We start from the raw sequence: 18,765 nt of genomic DNA, 5'->3' as shown, positions 1-18,765 counted from the left end.
GCATTGCTGTAGTCATAAATAGTTATTGGATTATTTGCAATCCCTAAGTGAATATCAATATCAATTTGTTTTAATCTAATTTATTGAACTAGAATAAATGTAAATACAAAGGAATGGAAAGAAGAAAAAAACAGTATATGTTCTCGAAAATATCTATATAAAAAAAATTATGCTATAACGTTGTTAAAGCATTAAACACCTAACTGGCTGCAATTTTTTGTGAATCTTTTTCGCAAAAAGAAAATTGCATAAATATGTAAAATAGATCACTGTAACATATTTGAACTAAATCAAGAGAGGAAGTCTATATTCTGTATATTTACTGGAAATTATGTATGCGATACCAGTACTTACACAGATTTTAATATATCTTAATATAGATTTTAATATATTTTACAATTTTAAACTTTAATTAGACATATGATAAGATCATGTAACATGTAAGTATACATAGAAACAATTAACAATGATAAAATAAACTTATTTGTATTACATATAAATATCTTAATATATCCTGTGATAATAAATCATTTTTTGACTAATACAATAAATAAATATCTAAATAAATAAATCTTACATTCGAAAATTACAAACATCCCATGTCAACACACAGTTTATATACACAAGTCTTAAGGGTTAACCAAGTAGATCTGTAGTTCAGTAATTAATACTTTTCTGTAGCTCCATAAAATTTGCTCCAATGTATCTTCCGAATGCACAATTCGTGATTGTTTATCGTAAACATGATATAAGTATATGAACAGTTGAATTATCTAGCTTTCTTATAATTTTTCTTAAAGAGTAATAGTTTAAAATAATAGTATCCTTAAAGACTTGCCAAGGTTATTGAATGAAATCTTTTATGATATTAACGTCATTATGGATAATATGAACAATTACAAGTAATAAAGAAAATATGATAAGTTATAGTATGACAATTGTATCAATAATGCAAGATTTGATTTTACTTTCGTGCTTTCTTTACTAAGAATCATTAAAATGGAAGAAATGACTTAAAATTATCTATGTCCAAAATTTTTTTGCCAGGCATTGAAGAAAATTAACATTTTCCTAAGCTTTGAAAAAATTGGACGTTATGTAACTTTGAACTTAAATTACCAGTTGAAAGTCTAAGATCACATTGACAATTACTTCTTGAAGGAACATACAAGATAGTTTAATTTATTCCATATCCTTCGATGCCGTATCAAAATCTGTATCAAGTTAATCGAATGTTCATGCACCATACATCGCCTGGCATGTCATTTAAATTTTCTGTTTAAATAGATTTGTTATGATAAAGACTTAAGAACGATAATTGTGAGTTCAATCTAAACAGATCTTTGTTAGAACTATCCCATAAATCTGTTAATATATTATTAGAGTTTATAGATTTCAAATATATATTAAAATACCACATTTTGTAAATTAAGACTTTTGCACAAATTTGGATCACTTAAACATCAACTACCATTTTCTTATGAATATCTGTATTACCAACAACCTAAAATGGCCATAAAAAGTATAGTTATGGCATGTGTAATAATAAGTATGTATTGTACAATTATACAGAAAAGATATAATTTATTACTTACAGAACAAAATTCTTCGAAGCTAATCCTGCCGTCCTCATCTTTGTCAGCAAACAGAATTGTTTTATCGACAATTTGCTGTAATTGTGTGTCCTTCAAGTTATTGCCTACCATCATTTTTAGTACTTGGAAAAGTTCTCCGTTACTTATATAACCATCATTATCCATGTCATAAATTCTAAATGCAAAGCGCAATTTGCTCTCTTTATCACCCTACAAATCAATAATTTATATAACTATTTGTATATGAAAAAATACAATAATCGCTATTTGTAAAATGAGTAATATTACCTTGACACTGAATTGAGAAACACCATGAATAAATTCTTTAAAATCTACTTCTCCATTACCGTCTGCATCGAATATATCAATAACACGTTGTACTAATGGATTCTGTTGTAACTCGGGTAAGGACATAAATTCATCAATGCTAAGAGCTCCGCTGTTATCCAAATCTAATTTCCGAAATCTTTTCCCCAATCTTCGGATTTCATCTACATCAACTGAACATCAACATTTATATATTAGGACATATCAAAGTGTTAGAAATATCAATATCACGCATAAATACTGTGCATCACTTGCATGAATTTTTAACAATATTACAAATCATATTCACAAAGTATAGAAGATAAATAATTCCAGGATAGTTGCTTCTCAAAATGTTTCATATATGACAAAAAAAATTAGGTTATTTCGAGATATTCGAATAAGATTCAATATATTCTCGACAAACTTACAGTTTGAACAAAGTTCCATAGGCAGCGAGCTTTCGTTACCCTGTAAGACAAAATAATTTCTATGATAGATTTGTTTGTGTACGTAGAGAATGCCTTATAAATATATCGTTCCAAAATTATTTTTGTAGGAGTATCGGGCTAACATGAGAAGGATATGGCATAGATTTGCGAGAATGGGAAAATTTTATCAATTTACTGTATCTGTATGATGCATTCGCTTACCATTTTGAATTAGCTTCGTGAATCTGTTACAAAAATTCTTCAGAAATAGCACTATTTTCTAGCGAACAGGCGCTCAATGGAGCTGAAACAGTCGTCGTAAAGAGGGGCTGCGAGCGTATCGACGTTTTGCCTGTTTATCCCGTGTTAGCAGAGCTGCCAGATTGAAAACCCGAGCAACGAGCCACCGAACACACACACAATCGAGAATCGTGTACACAGCTGCGCAGAGCGCTTTGCGCAACCACGTACGCGATTCTCGCTTGTGTGTGCGTTGGTCGCTCGTTGCACGGGTCTTCAATCTGGCAGCTCTGCGTGTCAGTCGATTATCGTCCGTTGCGAACGAACATTGCATTGGTTTCACTATTAGCGTTTTCGATTATACAGGATTTGAACGACCCAGGGTTGGTTAATGACGTCATTGCAACCTCTCCACCAATGAAAGACTTGCATTTATAGTAAAATAGTGATTGATCAACCCTGGGTCGTTCAAATCCTGTATAATCGAAAACGCTATATTACTGTCGAACAACAAGGTTTATACTTCTGTGTTTATATTTTATTTTGTGGTAAAAATAGAATTGGCATCTTGAAATCCAAGTTGAAAGAAAATAAAAAATTTTCTTTATTATAGTTTATAATATTTTTAGTAAATTTCAATAAAATTTTTACAAACAAAGGTTATAATTTTCAGTGACATTTTTTATTATATTGTCTAACTATTCTACATTTTATATCATTTTGATTCAAATTATAAAAAACCTATGTAATAAATTAATTCAAATCAGTGAGTTGGTAAAAACACAAAGTTGTGTTCAAAAAACAGTAGTTATAAAATCGTTGAGTAAAAATCGCCTGTGATTGGTAAATACTTGCAGATCTACAAGTATGCATCAATGCAAGTTTTATAACCGTAGCCAATCAGATTTGCTAGTTCTTTCTTCCATTTCTCTTGTTATAAAACTTTACAAATTTTATTTATTACTTGTTAATTTTTTATATCACATATAATCCTAAAAGTTGCTCAAATATATTGCTAGCGTAAATTTTGAATTTGTGCGAGACATACTTGCGTTATAATTCATAACAATTCACGCATTGTTATTATCATAAACATATACATGCGGATGCTGCTCGAGAATTGCTATATCTTTTTCAAGTTGTTGCAATTCACGTTCTATCTTCGCTTTCTTTTGCGCCTTCGGTAGCGTATCGATGAGAAACGGCAGTCGTTGAAATTTTTTCATCGTTTCCTCCCACTTTTGTTTCATACCCTGCTTTCGGGTATGCATACGATTACTCTTAATTGAAGACTGCGAGATTACAAAGATCTAATTAGACGCTTATACGTACATCTAGCAACATCTTCCGCTCTTCCTTATCAATATATCGACAAGAAGATATTTTCGACGTCTTATCTTTATCACGTTGTTCAATCATTTCCGTTTTTACGCCCACGTCGGCTTTTATCGCAATAAATCTCGGTAAATTTCCATAGTTCTGAAGAAAAGTGTACATAAAGACAGCGAACCAAAAAAAAATATTAGAAACTACAGACAAATATGACAGGAGAAACTTTTCGTAATATAATCGTCGTACTTTTTTGTGCACATAAAATGGAAGTAATCCGCTATTTTTCAAGTCATGCGTTTTGCCAAAACGAGTATCGACGAATCGCTGTTTGGGTTCTGCTGGACGAGAACGTTTAACGCAAAGAATATTTTGTTCGACAAAATTCTTTTTTCGTGTAACAGCTGATTTCTCCGGAAGATCTGCCATTTTGCTGATTGTTTTCCTTCGTACACTCTATCATAGAAAAAGCACAAGAATAGATTGAAAGAACAGACAAGCATACAAACGCTTCCGTTTCATGTGTGATTAGGGTATGGTTTCATTTAACATTTGTCAATGTTGTCGGACGCGCCGATTGGCTGCCAATAAACAGCGAGTTGGGAAGCTTCTGTCGGCAAGTCATTAGATTTTTGTCGGAAAAAAGTCAAACTGAGCTGACTTCTTACGACAATCGTGAACAATTGTTGACATTCGTGTGTTAAAAATAATTTTATTTAGAATACGTAAAGAAGGGAGAAAATAATGTAAATATATTTATATTTATAAAAATCTCAATAAAAATACTAACGCTACATATTAATTATAACGTTTTCGACTGAACGAATTTTGATCCATCCCGGAACAATTAATCACTATTTTACTATGAATTCAAGCCTTTTATTGGCGGAAACAAGCCAGTGACGTCATCGCTCCCAGATTGATTTAAATTTGTTCTGTCAAAAACGCTATGAATAATCACGCTGAAGATTATTATTTCCAACGTCGATTAACTTTCGCTCGTTAAAACTTGTTGACAAAATTGCCAGCACGAATAAGATATAATCATCGAAAGAAAAAGTTTTATATTTTTTTCTTTTTCAATGACGATATTTCATTCTTCATGTTAGCGATTTTGTCAAATTTGAACCGTCGATTAAATAAGTTAATCAACGTTGGAAATAATCACCCTAACTCTATCACCTGTCGGTATAAAACTTTGATACAAATACAAAAATTACAGCAGTATAATTGCAGTCTTATTAAACTTTTATTAAAATTCTCATAGCACTTTAATATCAAAGTATTCATCACATGAAAATAAAATTGTCATATAGAGAGTTTCTAATAAAAACTAATAATAAATTTTAAGTAGAATAATTTTATGTAGAAAATAAATTTTGCCTTCTATAAAATTATTTTTCATGTATAATATTATGTATACGTTATGGTATATATTTATTGTTATCATTTTTCTAAAAAATGTCACAGATGCTGTAGGACTTATTGTTTAATGCCAACTCCAAACCAGCTGTATCTAACTCGCTTGAAAATATCAAATCATATTTTATAAATCCAATATATTTTAATGCTAAATTACGCTCCGAATTAGTCGACCATCCACCGTTTTCTCCAGATTTAGCTCTCTGTCACTTTTTCCTATTTCCAGACTTGAAAAAATGATTGGGTGGAAAGAGATTCGGCTCGAATACTGAAGTAATTGATGCTGCAAATGGCTATTTTGAGGAGAAAGATAAATCGTATTAAAAAATAAAAATTACTTTACTCGAAAAAAATTGTATTTTCATATTTTTTCCAAGGACTTATCAAATATCGAATGTAAACATAAATAGTCGTAAATGTTAATTTTAACAAGAAATACTAGCGTGTGATAATACTATTCCTTCACAATTTCATTCTATCAACAATCATTTATTTATCGCATATAAAAATATTAATATCATAGCTTTTTACATTAATAACTTCGATAAGCATACTCGTATATTAATTTTATAAGAAACTGGAAGTTACTCGAAGCAGCAAGCTCTCCAAGTTCTGGTTCTCTCAGAAGCATATCAATGTGCGGCAAAAATTTGTCAACCTTTCCACCTGTGCGACAAAAATATAAACGTGAATATATTATCATTGAATATATTTATAAAGATCTTGTAGTTTGTATGAACATAAATATATAAATGTTTCTTACCCATAAAATATGTAAGGTCCATCAACTTGAAGAACAATGTCTCTTGCACTTCCTGCTCCGGATTCTTGTCCACATTGTTCCACTGATTTCGCCGAGCTGCGCGTGCCCAGATTTGCAATCTCAATGCCGATTTGTCCTCTTCGTGTTCTATGTAGTCCAGCAGATCGAGGGCTTTCTTGAAATCATATTCGTTAGCTATAACGTTGTCGCTCGACGTGTACAACATAATTAATTCCCTCGGCGTGAGCACTCGCAGCTTCTTAGTGTCGTAGCCGTACGATTCGAGCACTTGATTCGGCAGATCCTCTTGGTAAGCTATGAGTATCAATTGCCTGTCGATGGTTTTCACGCAATCCGCCACTTTGTCCTCCGGCTCGTCAGACGCGAGCAACGCCAGCTTGGATAACGAGAGCATCGACTTTTTCCGCGTGACCAGCTCGGATTCTTGCACCGCCAGGCTGTGAAGCGTGTTGGCGGCGAGCTGCAGGTCGTCGGTCAGCGCCGCTTGCACCCAGGACAAAGTCGGGTGTTCCGACAGCTTCTCGGTTAGTTCCGCGGTGCCGCCGCGCCTGCATCTCTCCACCAACTGTCCCTGACGTCCGTCTTTCACGTACCAGGAGAACAGAAAGCCGGCGAAGTCTTGCGCCGCGAACTTTTCTATGTAGCCGTCGAGCCGGCTCTTGTTGTTCGTCAACTCGCAAATTTGCACGAGCGACGGGAAGTCGCAATACTTCTCGGCCAGTATGGCGGCGTTGTCGTACTGCTCCTCCTTTATCAGCGGCTGTATAAGATTAGCGCGCTCCGTCTCGTACTGCTTTAAGAGAACGTCGAACTTCTCCGTGCCGCGAATGCTTTCCAGATGACACTTCCTTCCGTCCAATATCAAATCGATCAGGCTGACGAGTTGTTCGTACAGCTCGTTTCGAACAGTGGGATCGCTGGTTCCCGTCACACCGTGCTTGACAGTGATGTTCTGCATCGTGCTGAGGCAATTCCTTAGCCCGTATTTGCCCGGCGCCGCCGTCCACGGAAGGTATTCCGTTGTCTCGTTGGAAAATTTGGCCGGGACAAATCGTTCAGCGCTGTACTGCCGATACTTGACCACCTCGTACAGCACAGCCAATAAAATGGCGTTCACTTGCATGATATACTGTCCGACCTGGTGCAACGGTCTCTCGGACTGCGTGACCTCGCACGCGTTCTCCACCAGAGTCGGCAAGAAGAGATGTATTGTGCTCACCTCGCGATAGAATACATCGCGCGCCGCGAGCTCGTCGGACACGACGGCCTCCTTCTGATTCAACGTCTCGTCTATCATCGCGTCTATGATTTCCGCGTGTCTGCTCTGTAGATTGTACAGTGTCAGCGCCGCGACCACCTTCTCGGCATACTCGCCGAGCACGTGCGACGTCGACATCACGGTGCCGCGGCACGTGACCGCGCAGAGCCTGCCCCACAAATTGTGTTCCTTCAAGAATATTACAAAGAGATCCAGCGCTTTCTGCTTCCCCTCCAGCTGATGCGGTATCTGCATCGACGTGACCGCGTTCACGGTCATCGACAGGTCCCGGTGTTGAGCCCATCTCGGATCATTCGCCGGATAATCGTCGATCAGGTCTTTCGCGACCTTCAGAGCAAGCGTGTCGAGAGTGGCGTCGATGTCCATCACCGGCTCCTCCTGCAGCGGGAAGAGCTGCGAGAGAATCTCGTCGCACTGCGTCTTGTTCTGCCGCAAGCTCAGAAGAAACGCGGCGCGCAATTGCATGATCATGTCGGAGCTGCAATACATATCCTGAAGCTCGTCGTTACTTATGAGAGTGGAGAAGTTCTGCGCCGTCTGATTCACCTTGTAGGTGTAGTCCATGCTCATGGTCGTGTCCGTGTATCCCGCGTTGAAGTCCTGCGCCGCAAAGTCCACCGGCGTGATGGACACAAGGCCGACGCTTTTGGTGAACAACACCGGAGTCGCGGAGCATATAGCGCCGCCGAGTATACTGTCCTCGCCGCCTCTCACCAAGTCGATCTTGTCCTGCTCGACCTCGGAAGCGATGTTAACTACAAGCACGTTGTGCCGGTTGTACACGATCGCCTCCCAGCCGCACAATACGAAGTGATAAGAGACCAGCGTCGACTCGATGTCGTTGTGAAAAAATAATAGCGGATCGATTTTAATGGGTATGAACCATTTGAAGGCATTCGACAACGTCGTGCCGGCTAAAGGCAGCAATCCAAGCGCGAATTGTATTTGAATCGACAGGTCCGAATAGGCCGCCATTAAAAGGACTATGCCTTCCTCGCACGTTTGCATATCGATGAACCATGTGCACATGTCTTGAGGGCTCGATTCCCAGATCTTTCTCTGGAACGCCTGCTGAACGATGTGAGTGATGTCCTCATCAAACTCCATCTTCTCCTGTTCGTTGTGAGAAAAGAACCAGTATTGCAAGGAAGATCCGGCGTGAATGAGAACTCTCGATCCTCCCTCCTCCAATGCCGTACATACGATTTTAACCAGCTTCGTTTCCGCGACGGGCGATTGTGGTATAGCGCCAAAAATGAGGGAGGTCATTCTCCGGCCTATGCCACCGAGCCATCCCTGGCTCGTTCGAAGCACCTGACATGTAATATTGTTCTTTCCGTTGCTTAATTGCGGCTGTAAGAGCGCTACTGTACAGGTGGTTGTGGCAAGAATACATCCGTGGCCTGGTACGTGTATAAGACAATCCACTTCTTGTCCCGCGAGCTCAGCGCTAGTTTCCACAGAGGATCCCTCATGTGCCACACTTGCCCAGAAGCGTACCACTCCTTCTGGCGATACTGCCATGCAACTAGGAACCTATGAATAAGTCACATAAATTATACATGTATACATAGAAATTACATGACTTTTATGTATACACAATATTTTTTACAAAAATATTTACTTTCAAAATACATGAAGCAGATGCAAAGCTTGAAATGAATAAAATAAAAGGCTTTTAAGTACCTGCTGGCCAGCTGGTACCCAGACTGCTATACAATCTGCTTTGTGAGCCAAATCACTTTGTGGTAGTAATAATTCACGACACTGAGTTTTGAAGGTCCTTCTTTGTTTAGGATCATGAATATTAGTTTTACATTGCCATACAAGCAATTTGCGACCGTAGACAAGCCAAGCCCAGCCATCAACGGATATATTAACACTGACAGCTGTATTTCGATCTACAAATGTTAGCGCCTCGGTAACTAGAACTGGCAACGGAGAGCCAAAACTTTCTACTGTATGACTCTGTGTTCTGCATATAACTTGCACAGATTGATTTGTACGACCAGACATACTTGTTGTACTAAAATGGAATATAATTAGATTAACAATTGTTACTTTAAGATAAAGTAGTGTAATAATTAATTACATTATATATAACAATAATGAGAAATTTAATTTCTTACATCAATAAAATGTAATATAAAAGTTATTAAGTGCTAATTTTCTGAAAGTCGTAATTCACATGCTGTTCTTATATATATACAATATTAAAAAAAATTACTATATATTGTATAATCTATTATGTATCAAAAAACTTACGAACTATTTTTCTTCAACGATTGAACGATTGACATTCGTTTTCTAGGAGAAGACAACGACCATCCTAACGGACTTCCTAGACTTGTGCGATCCATTTTCTTAAACTCTAGGTTAATAATTATCTCAATGAATTAAACGTTTTAGTCTTTTTTCTAAAACGTAGAAAGTGTACGGCTTTATAAGACATAAATAATTACTAACACTCGATTTGTTTGTTACGGTTTTGAAATAAGGTTAGAAAGAGCAAAATAATACCGGCGCCATGTGCCCGCCACAAATCGATTTTTCAGTGCTTCTTTAAAGGCCATCACACACAAAATGACATAACTGCATATGCATAGCATAAAACCGTCTCGACCAATGAACATCTAGCATAAAAGCGTCATATTAATCTACATAGGGCGGTATTCATAGGCCGGTATTCATAGTCCGTTCTTATATTCAAGATCGTCTTAAGCACGAACTTATATTCGCTCTCTTCGTCAGACACAATCTATGTGTGACGAAGAGAGCGAATATAAGTCCGTGCTTAAGACGATTTTGAATATAAGAACGGACTATGAATACCGCCCATAGTCCGTTCTTATATTCAAGATCGTCTTAAGCACGAACTTATATTCGCTCTCTTTGTCAGACACAATCTATGTGTGACGAAGAGAGCGAATATAAGTCCGTGCTTAAGACAATCTTAAATATAAGAACGGACTATGAATACCGGCCATAGCATGCTCATTGATCGAGACGGTCTTATGCTATGTATATGCAGTTATGTCATTTTGTGTGTGATGGCCTTAAGGGTAAAAAATGTTGGCCAAAGTCCCTAGAAAATTGTTTCCTAAAGCCTTGTGTCCACGATACTAGAACTCGGTCCGAGATCTCGGACTGAGGGAAAGTTACTAGAACTCGGATCATGTACACACTGAATTTGGATGCAAAACTCGAATAAGAAGCTCAAACGAAAAAATGCGTTGCGTCCCATTTTTTGGTACGAGTTATTGCGAGTTATTAGATTTTACTAGTTTCTTTTACTATCTGTCAAGACAAAATATAAGATACTTATAGTGATACGAGATACTGTGAAAATATAAATAATATTTTAGTAAGTAATTATAGAATTGAAAAAATAAGAGAAATATAATTCTTAAATAAAATAAATTAATAAGATTAATAATTAATAAGATTTACATAAGTAGTTATTATTAGTTTTAATGCAGATTAAATTAGACATTAAAAATATATTATAACCTATATATACATATTATTTTTCAAGAAAAGTATAATAATATATAAAATTGATTTTCAGAAAAAACTTCTTTTATAATAAAAAATGGATAATAAGGAAAATGTTAAAATTTTATTAATGTTATATCAACAACATTCTTGTTTATATGTTACAAAAAGTGTTGATTATCGTATGAAACGAGATCAAGCTTTACAGATAATCTGTAATCAGTACAAAGAATTAACAGGACAACCACTAACAACTGAAATTGCAAAAAAGAAATTAATAATTTAAGATCACAATATCTGGACCATCTAAATAAAATAAAAGATTCGAAATCAAGCGGTGCATCACTTGATGATATCTATAAACCAACTTGGCAATATAACATAGATCAGAAAATCATCGTAAAGAATCGTAACTCGATTACAACGCTAACTATATTCAGCCAAGTATAAATATTATTGTTCGAGGACTCGGACCGAGATCTCGGATTGAGTTCTAGCATCGTGGACACAAGGTTTTACTAGAGACCCTAAAAAGAGAGACTCGCCAACTCGTCACGTGACTGTTAGTGGACTCTGATTGGCTGGTGTATGGATCGCACATTTGTGCCCCGTGTGCACCATAAAGCTACACTGAACTACACTATAGGTCTGTTTTTTATAGCTGAACTGGCTGCACTAGTTCAGAGTTTATCTTTCTCCTTCCAATGTGGAGGGAAAAAGATAAACTCTGAACTAGTACAGCAAGTTCAGCTATAAAGAACAGACCTTATGAATACCGGCCATAGTGTAGTTCAGTGTAGCTTTATGGTGCACACGGGGCACAAATGTGCGATCCATACACCAGCCAATCAGAGTCCAACGAGTTGGTGAGTCTCTTTTTTTAGGGTCTCTAGGTTTTACGGAACAAAACGGACACATGTGTAAAAAAACGTAAACTATATTTTGTAACAGACAGTTTTATATTAGACAGTTTTAACATCAATGCGATTAAAAATATCCTAAATTCATAGAGATGGATGAAAAAACAGTTTTATTAATCATATTAAAAATACTGCAAACAGCGAAAAATTTACCAACTTGGTATGCTGTATCGATATTTGAGAGAGTGCGAAAGTTGTATTTAAGTTATATTATTTTATTGCAAAAGCAAAAAAATATCAAAATGCAGCGAAAATACTGGGTACGGCTAATATTTACACAAGAAATGAGGCGTTTACAAGGTGCAAGTGACAATTTGATTGTGGAAATGCAAACGACCAATCGTTCTGGACAGTTCCGGATGTTCTAAACAGACAGAAATACGCGTTCCGATCGGAAGAAATAGCAGGATCAAAAATTCACTAGAATTCTGGTGAGAAATCCGATCCGTCATTCTGATCCGTGCTCAATAGAACTGCACCCTCATTGGCTACGTTCGGGTAGCGCACTACAGCGCAATTGTGTCATTCAATCCTTGTTTTATTTATTGAGCGATAAAAATAGAATGGGAACGTTCAGAAAACGCACAAGTTGCAACTGTTGTGTATGGGTGCAGTCCCATTGGGCACGGATCGGAATGAGGGTGCCGTCACATACAGCCCGTAATCCGTAATCCGCACCGGAAGTCCGCAAAAGTTACTAGGTATTTCGTTCGTAACGTTACGTATGTTTTTATCTTCTTGTGTCCCATGGAGCCGTAATTCCATGAAATTTCCGTAAAAGTTACTGCAAATTACTAGTTATTACTAGTAATGCTTTTTTTAATTTTATTTATTTAACTAAATTTGACGATTCAATTAAAACTTTTGTTAAAATCATAATATATTCTGTAGTTTTCTTATGAATAAAATACAAATAAATAATTATAATTTGTTAAATAAAAAATAGTACTACCGTTACGACTGTATTTACGGCTCCATGGGACACAAGGAGATAAAAACACACGTAACGTTACGGACGAAATACCTAGTAACTTTTGCGAACTTCCGGTGCGGATTACGGATTACGGGCTGTATGTGATGGCACCCTGAGGGAACATTCATACATGAAATATCTAAAATACAGACAGACGCAATCCCTAGTAACTTTTGCAGACTTCCGGTGCAGATTACGGATTACGGGTTCTATGTGACGCCGACCTTATTTGCTTGCGACGGTTACGTTGAGAACAACGCATCATACAAATCTGAATTTGTTTCTATTTATTCTGGATCATTTTCAATTCTGTACTGTTCTACTACGAGAGGTAAGTCTTTTATCAATTTTACGCAAATTAAATACAAAAATAGCTTTAATTTCATGCTTTTGCATTTATTTCGGTGGTTTGTTACAAAAGGCGTCGAATTTTTTCAATTTGTAGTGTTGTTGCTTTATATGATTATATATTTGTGATGTGGCAAAAATTGAGAATACACATAGCGTTTTCGATTGAACGGATTTTGATCCAACGCGGATTAATCACTATTTTACTATAAATTCAAGATTTTTATTGGTGAGGACGATGCAATGGCGTCAACCAACATGCTCCTAATTGCTCCAATATGCTCCAATCTATAGTATACGTAACGTAATTGTAAAAGAATAAAGTCTAGTAAGGCTTGTTTAGATATTAGGCGGTCGGAATAAATGGGAGAGCAATAGAGCTGTCGTGAGGCAGCAATTTTTTTTTTTTTTTTTAAGGTTATCCTCTGGTTAGAGCAGCGCTCGGAATTAGTTGCACATTTCGGGCCGATTTCCGAGACAACGCTTCCTGTTCCCCCACTACCGCTCGGCCGCTGACGGCCGAGCCGCCGATAGCTCTGGCTCAGGAGCGTTTTATATTAAAAATAGGCTGGATTGTTTAGGCATCTTTCGGGAAATTGTAACATTTTCTTCACTACATAAATAATGTTTATTTTTATTAATACATAATATATATATATTTAATTATTAATGAAAATAAACATTATTTATGTAGCAAAGAAAATATTTCTATTTTCTGAGAGGTGCCTCAACAACCCAGCCTATTTCTTATATAAAACGCTCCTGCGCCAGAGCTATCGGCGGCTCGACCGCTAGCGGTCGAGCGGTAGTGGGGGAACAGGAGGCGTCGTCTCGGGAATCGGCCCGAAACGTGCAACTAATTCCGAGCGCTGGGTTAGAGGAATGTTGCCAAGATCTTTAGAGAGAAAGTTACCTCATGCGCAAAGAGGGACGAGCGGCAAGAGGGGCAAATGCAGAGAGGGGCGAGCGGCAAGAGGGGCAAATGCTGAGAGGAACGAGCGGCAAGAGGGGCAATGATGATCTCATCGGCGAACAGAAGCTATCTCAGACAGCTACTGTTTGTCGATGAGATCATCATACTCTCTCCTTCCTTCATCGCCCCTCGCCATCAAGCTGTTTCTAGCTCCCCCCTTCTTTCATCGCTCCTCGCCATCCAGTCCTTTTTCTTGATTAACTCTAACACGTCCAGCTCTTCCGTGATGTTTGCCGCACGGAGCTCAGCGTCCATCTTGATTCTTGCGTCATCGTACCTACTGCATCTCAATGGGTGTTTACGATAATTCAAGTTCGAGGGCGGTATTCATAGTCCGTTCTTATATTCAAGATCGTCTTAAGCACGAACTTATATTCGCTCTCTTCGTCAGACACAATCTATGTGTGACGAAGAGAGCGAATATAAGTCCGTGCTTAAGACGATTTTAAATATAAGAACGGACTATGGGCGGTATTCATAGTACGTTCTTATATTCAAGATCGTCTTAAATACGGACTTATATTCGCTCTCTTCGTCACACATAGATTGTGTCTGACAAAGAGAGCGAATATAAGTCTGTACTTAAGACAATCTTGAATATAAGAACGGACTATGAATACCGGCCTATGAATACCGCCCCGAGTTAGTTTTACTAGGACCGAAAAATGAGATAGACATAACCATCTAGAACCTTTATGATTTATGACAACTCGACGCTGTCTTGTATTGCTTGAGTTAAATTCATTGAATTTGTTGAGTTTATTGAGCAAATTTTATTGTAATAGAAAAATGTCAACTGCAAATCAGTCTATGAAAGAAACAAATAATGTTGGTATGTATGTTGGTATACCTCTTTAATAAATTAATAATAATATAATTAATAATAATAATAAATGACATTTTTCTATTACAATAAAATTTGCTCAATAAATTCAATAAATTTAACTCAAGCAGTACAAGACAGCGTCGAGTTGTCATGAATCATAAAGGTTCTAGATGGTTATGTCTATCTCATTTTTCGGCCCTAGTAAAACTAACTCGAACTTGAATTATCGTAAACACCCCATATCACGTACTCTAATCTCTCCAAATCGTTGCCACAGTCGCATCGCGCATGCTCAATGTATTTCTTTCTGGCCAGAGGTTCATTCAAATTGAAGTGATTTGCTCTTATCCTGTTTACCAATGTTACGAAGTATCTTTCCATATTTATTTTATTAAACCACGGTTTGGTTTTTTTCCTATTGTAGAAGTTTTGGAAATAGAAACTTCCTTTACATTGGGCTTTTTTAATAATTGTATCTTGGGTCATGTTCCACGTCTCTTTCTTAAAGACAAATCTAAAGTTCCAAACCGGGATTTCAATCGTTTTATTTTCTTCTTCAGTTGTGGCTTCTTTCTCAGTAAATGCAAAGTAACAGTAACGTAAGTAACGCAGTAACATTGATGTTATAATTTCTCACTCAACAATATAATTGTTACGTACAAGGCATGTTGTATTGCAGTTACATTGTTGAGTAGGAAATTATAACATTGACGTAATATTACTGTTAACTTGTGTTAACTGGGTCAGCTAGCCGGTCTGCCCACTCGTTTCCTTCTATGCTTACATGACTTGGGATGCTCGGCAAGCCTCTTCATTTTGACATCTAATTATTATTGTAGATAAGGTTTTGATTAAAAGAAAGAAATTTTTCAACAAATATTTGAAACAATAGATTTTGATGGTAAAATTTAATGGATAAATCAAATAAATACTTATACTGTTACAGAATCATTAAATTAATGCAGTTGATATTATGTTACAGGATCATGCAGATTTTTGTGAATATTTTTGGAGAAAATACCATCACTGTCGAGGTTGAGGAATCCGATACAATAGAAATCGTGAAGGAAGAAATTTACTTTATAGTAGGTAAGAAAATGTTTAATATAAATATCTACTTTAATCTACTTTTGAGAAGAGAGAAAGAAAGAGAGAGTAGTTATATGTTACATATATAACTATATGTTAAACTTATAAATGAGGTTTGTTATTAGATTTGTTATTAGAATAAAAGAATAAAATTGCATAATTTAATTTTGCACATTTAAAATATATTTTACAAAAGTTTTATAATTTTTTATTATTTTTATGTAAAAGAAACATTAATTATCTCGAGTTTTATATTTTTTTAATAAAAAAAATGACTTATACTAGTCTAAACATCTATTGATAAAATCATGATAAAATCTATATACAGGGTGTTTCATACTGAACGCATTATATGGTAATGGCACATTCATGAGATTATTTTGGGATGAAAATCCTAACATTGAAATGTCGAGGCTATAAATAGTTTTTAAATGGGAAGCATTTAAAGTTGATTAATCAAGTTGCTTCAAATTCGCGCGCTCAGGTATAGTATATCACATAGGGCGGTATTCATAGTCCGTTCTTATATTTAAAATCGTCTTAAGCACGGACTTATATTCGCTCTCTTCGTCACACATAGATTGTGTCTGACGAAGAGAGCGAATATAAGTTCGTGCTTAAGACGATCTTGAATATAAGAACGGACTATGAATACCGCCCATAGAAATGAGAATATCTTCAGATCAATTTGCAGATTGATCTAAAGATATCTTCATTACTATAGGATATGTCATGCCAGACCCTCGATGCGGGACAGTCTGTATAATAATATATACATGTTTATTGAGGTTGATGTTAATTACTTTGAAATAACAAAAAACATTTTATTGTTTTAGGAATTCTTCCGCCTATACAAAGTTTGACTTATGGGTGTTATAAAGAAATGGAAGACCAAAGGACTTTGTCAGATTATAATATTCAAACAAAATGTACGTTCTTCTTGGATTTTGTTCACGGGGTATCAGAATACTCAAAGACGCAGCTGAGAAAGTTGGTTAAACAATATATAATGTATAACTAGAAATGTATAATCATCTGGTTGCAATTGCTGGATTCACACTGGAAAGAAAGATTGTTTTATATAAAACAAATTCTCCTATTGGATATCGGACGTCGTACGTCGGAAATCGGACCCAGTGTGAATACAGCAAATGCGGCCTTCGTAATCATGGGGGTTTCAGAAAGGTTATAGGTAGCTATTGAGGTGGGTTTTTTAGCTGGTAGGCGGCCTGGTTGACCATCTGGGTATATGAGATATCTGGGAGTTGAATCGTTTTCAGAGGGGAAGATCCGGGATGCCACTCGCATGGGATCTCCGGATCGAAACTTTTGAGAAGGTAAAGATTCTCAGATTTGATTATGCCTGGATATAATTCCAGGTTGAATCCAGCACTCCCCCTTGGTACGGGCTAGGGGCGGGTCTTTGGAAGATTTTTCCCATCTCCGAAAAAAAAAAAAAAAAAAATTGTATAATAAAAAATATATGTAATTACTATGTCTTTAATCTTACTAGCCACTCTTTGCAAGTTTTATATAATCATGATTGAAACTTAAATGCGAGATAGATTGCGCAACGCGCGTCGCATAGCGGTAAACGAACGAACTAGCAATTACCGAATATTGCTTTTGTAATGTTTTTGGAATGTTGCTGTCACATTCTCACGAAATATTACAATTACATGTTCCAATAATGTCTCAACAATATTACATTGCAACTTGCAAAATTGTAACATTGCTGCAATGTAATTGCAATGTTCTGTGCTGTATGGGATGTTACTTTAAAATTTAATTATCGTCGATTAAATATTTGATTAAATAAATGTAAAAATAATTTTATATACATTATATAATGAATATATACATATATATAATGTATATAAAATTATTTTTACATTTATTTAATCAAATATTTAATCGATGATAATTAAATTTTAAAGTAACATCTACGTAAAAAATGTTAGCATTTATTTTCTATAATATTGTTGCGCCTGCAGAACGAGATATCACACGCGTCAACGGAACTCGCGGAAAATAAGTAAAACAACACAACACTTTATAAGAGAAAACACTTTAATTATAAACACTCAACATTCAACAAATAATAAACGGAAATATAATTCAATATATCAGAGCTGTCATAAACGTCCGTTCGAGCAGACAGCTATGACAGAAGATCTGACATATAACAGCTTGTTTACAAACTGTCATAGAGACCCTTTAAACCGCTAATCGATATCGTCTTGACAACAAAAATAAGAAAGATTCTTGTTATTTACAAATGCCATATGGCTTCAACTTATAGTGACCGATCGATATTATCGATCGGTCCGTCAGCTGTAACACACAGCATCAGCGGCGAAAAGCACAGGCGCAAACACTGCCCTCCTTCTTCAAGATTGTCGTCCCGACAATTTTTCTTGAAATCAATCCAGAAAAGTTAATTGTTGTCTTCGAACTTTTAGTGTCGACTCCAGGGCATTTTAACGACTTCCTGCTCTACCTTGTGCTGCTGCATCAAGTTACCGAGCGCCGCTATTTTGATCCCAATCGAACACCTTTGAACTTGAAAACCGTCGACTCCAGGGTACCCTCTTGGTTTCTTGCTCTACCTTGTGCTGTTGCAACAAGTTACCGAGCACCAATCCAGGTCCCAATCGATTAACTTCCTCTCGCCGTCTTTAATTCCTATGCCGCCGCTCTTCACAATTCTTCGGACAAGAGAGAGGTATCTGCCGTGGACCCATCGCCCTAAGAA

At 36.4% G+C, this 18,765-nt stretch overlaps 3 protein-coding genes across 3 annotated transcripts; all 3 read right to left on the bottom strand.

Moving 5' to 3' along the window:
- Positions 1 to 347: 347 nt before the first annotated feature.
- LOC105678532 (calcineurin subunit B type 2) lies at positions 348 to 2,718 on the bottom strand. Its single transcript, XM_012377971.2, has 5 exons — positions 2,555 to 2,718; positions 2,333 to 2,372; positions 1,884 to 2,095; positions 1,596 to 1,805; positions 348 to 1,504 (listed from the first exon to the last, which is right to left on the bottom strand). Exons 1-5 carry the CDS (start codon positions 2,555 to 2,557, stop codon positions 1,457 to 1,459), a joined length of 513 nt encoding a protein of 170 aa, XP_012233394.1. The 5' UTR covers positions 2,558 to 2,718; the 3' UTR covers positions 348 to 1,456.
- Positions 2,719 to 3,232: 514 nt separating this feature from the next.
- On the bottom strand, positions 3,233 to 4,984 carry LOC105678556 (enkurin). Its single transcript, XM_012378020.2, has 3 exons — positions 4,151 to 4,984; positions 3,905 to 4,051; positions 3,233 to 3,825 (listed from the first exon to the last, which is right to left on the bottom strand). Exons 1-3 carry the CDS (start codon positions 4,328 to 4,330, stop codon positions 3,643 to 3,645), a joined length of 510 nt encoding a protein of 169 aa, XP_012233443.1. The 5' UTR covers positions 4,331 to 4,984; the 3' UTR covers positions 3,233 to 3,642.
- A 659-nt stretch (positions 4,985 to 5,643) lies between these two features.
- Positions 5,644 to 9,994, bottom strand: Nup133 (nuclear pore complex protein Nup133). The gene is made up of 4 exons (XM_012378138.2): positions 9,652 to 9,994; positions 9,073 to 9,412; positions 6,087 to 8,922; positions 5,644 to 5,989 (listed from the first exon to the last, which is right to left on the bottom strand). The coding sequence occupies exons 1-4, from the start codon at positions 9,744 to 9,746 to the stop codon at positions 5,856 to 5,858; spliced, it is 3,405 nt and encodes a 1,134-aa protein (XP_012233561.2). The 5' UTR covers positions 9,747 to 9,994; the 3' UTR covers positions 5,644 to 5,855.
- Between the last annotated feature and the right edge of the window lie 8,771 nt (positions 9,995 to 18,765).

Source organism: Linepithema humile, chromosome 8, assembly GCF_040581485.1.
Source record: "Linepithema humile isolate Giens D197 chromosome 8, Lhum_UNIL_v1.0, whole genome shotgun sequence".
NCBI classification, from domain to species: domain Eukaryota; kingdom Metazoa; phylum Arthropoda; class Insecta; order Hymenoptera; family Formicidae; genus Linepithema; species Linepithema humile.
Note: the sequence above shows the minus strand (reverse complement) of the source record. Positions and strands in the feature narration are given on the sequence as shown.

Excerpts from the sequence above, each read along its gene's own strand:
- LOC105678532 (XM_012377971.2), bottom strand. Across the intron at positions 1,806-1,883 it reads TTTCTCAATTCAGTGTCAAG|GGTGATAAAGAGAGCAAATT; the intron begins GTAATATTACTC and ends ATTGATTTGTAG. Across the intron at positions 1,505-1,595 it reads GCTTCGAAGAATTTTGTTCT|GTTGTTGGTAATACAGATAT; the intron begins GTAAGTAATAAA and ends TGGCCATTTTAG.
- LOC105678556 (XM_012378020.2), bottom strand. The coding sequence starts at position 4,330 with ATGGCAGATCTTCCGGAGAAATCAGCTGTTACACGAAAAAAGAATTTT. Across the intron at positions 4,052-4,150 it reads CATTTTATGTGCACAAAAAA|AACTATGGAAATTTACCGAG; the intron begins GTACGACGATTA and ends ACTTTTCTTCAG. Across the intron at positions 3,826-3,904 it reads AGCGGAAGATGTTGCTAGAT|GGTATGAAACAAAAGTGGGA; the intron begins GTACGTATAAGC and ends ACCCGAAAGCAG.
- Nup133 (XM_012378138.2), bottom strand. The coding sequence starts at position 9,746 with ATGGATCGCACAAGTCTAGGAAGTCCGTTAGGATGGTCGTTGTCTTCT. Across the intron at positions 9,413-9,651 it reads TCGTTGAAGAAAAATAGTTC|TACAACAAGTATGTCTGGTC; the intron begins GTAAGTTTTTTG and ends ATTCCATTTTAG. Across the intron at positions 5,990-6,086 it reads GGACCTTACATATTTTATGG|GTGGAAAGGTTGACAAATTT; the intron begins GTAAGAAACATT and ends TTTGTCGCACAG.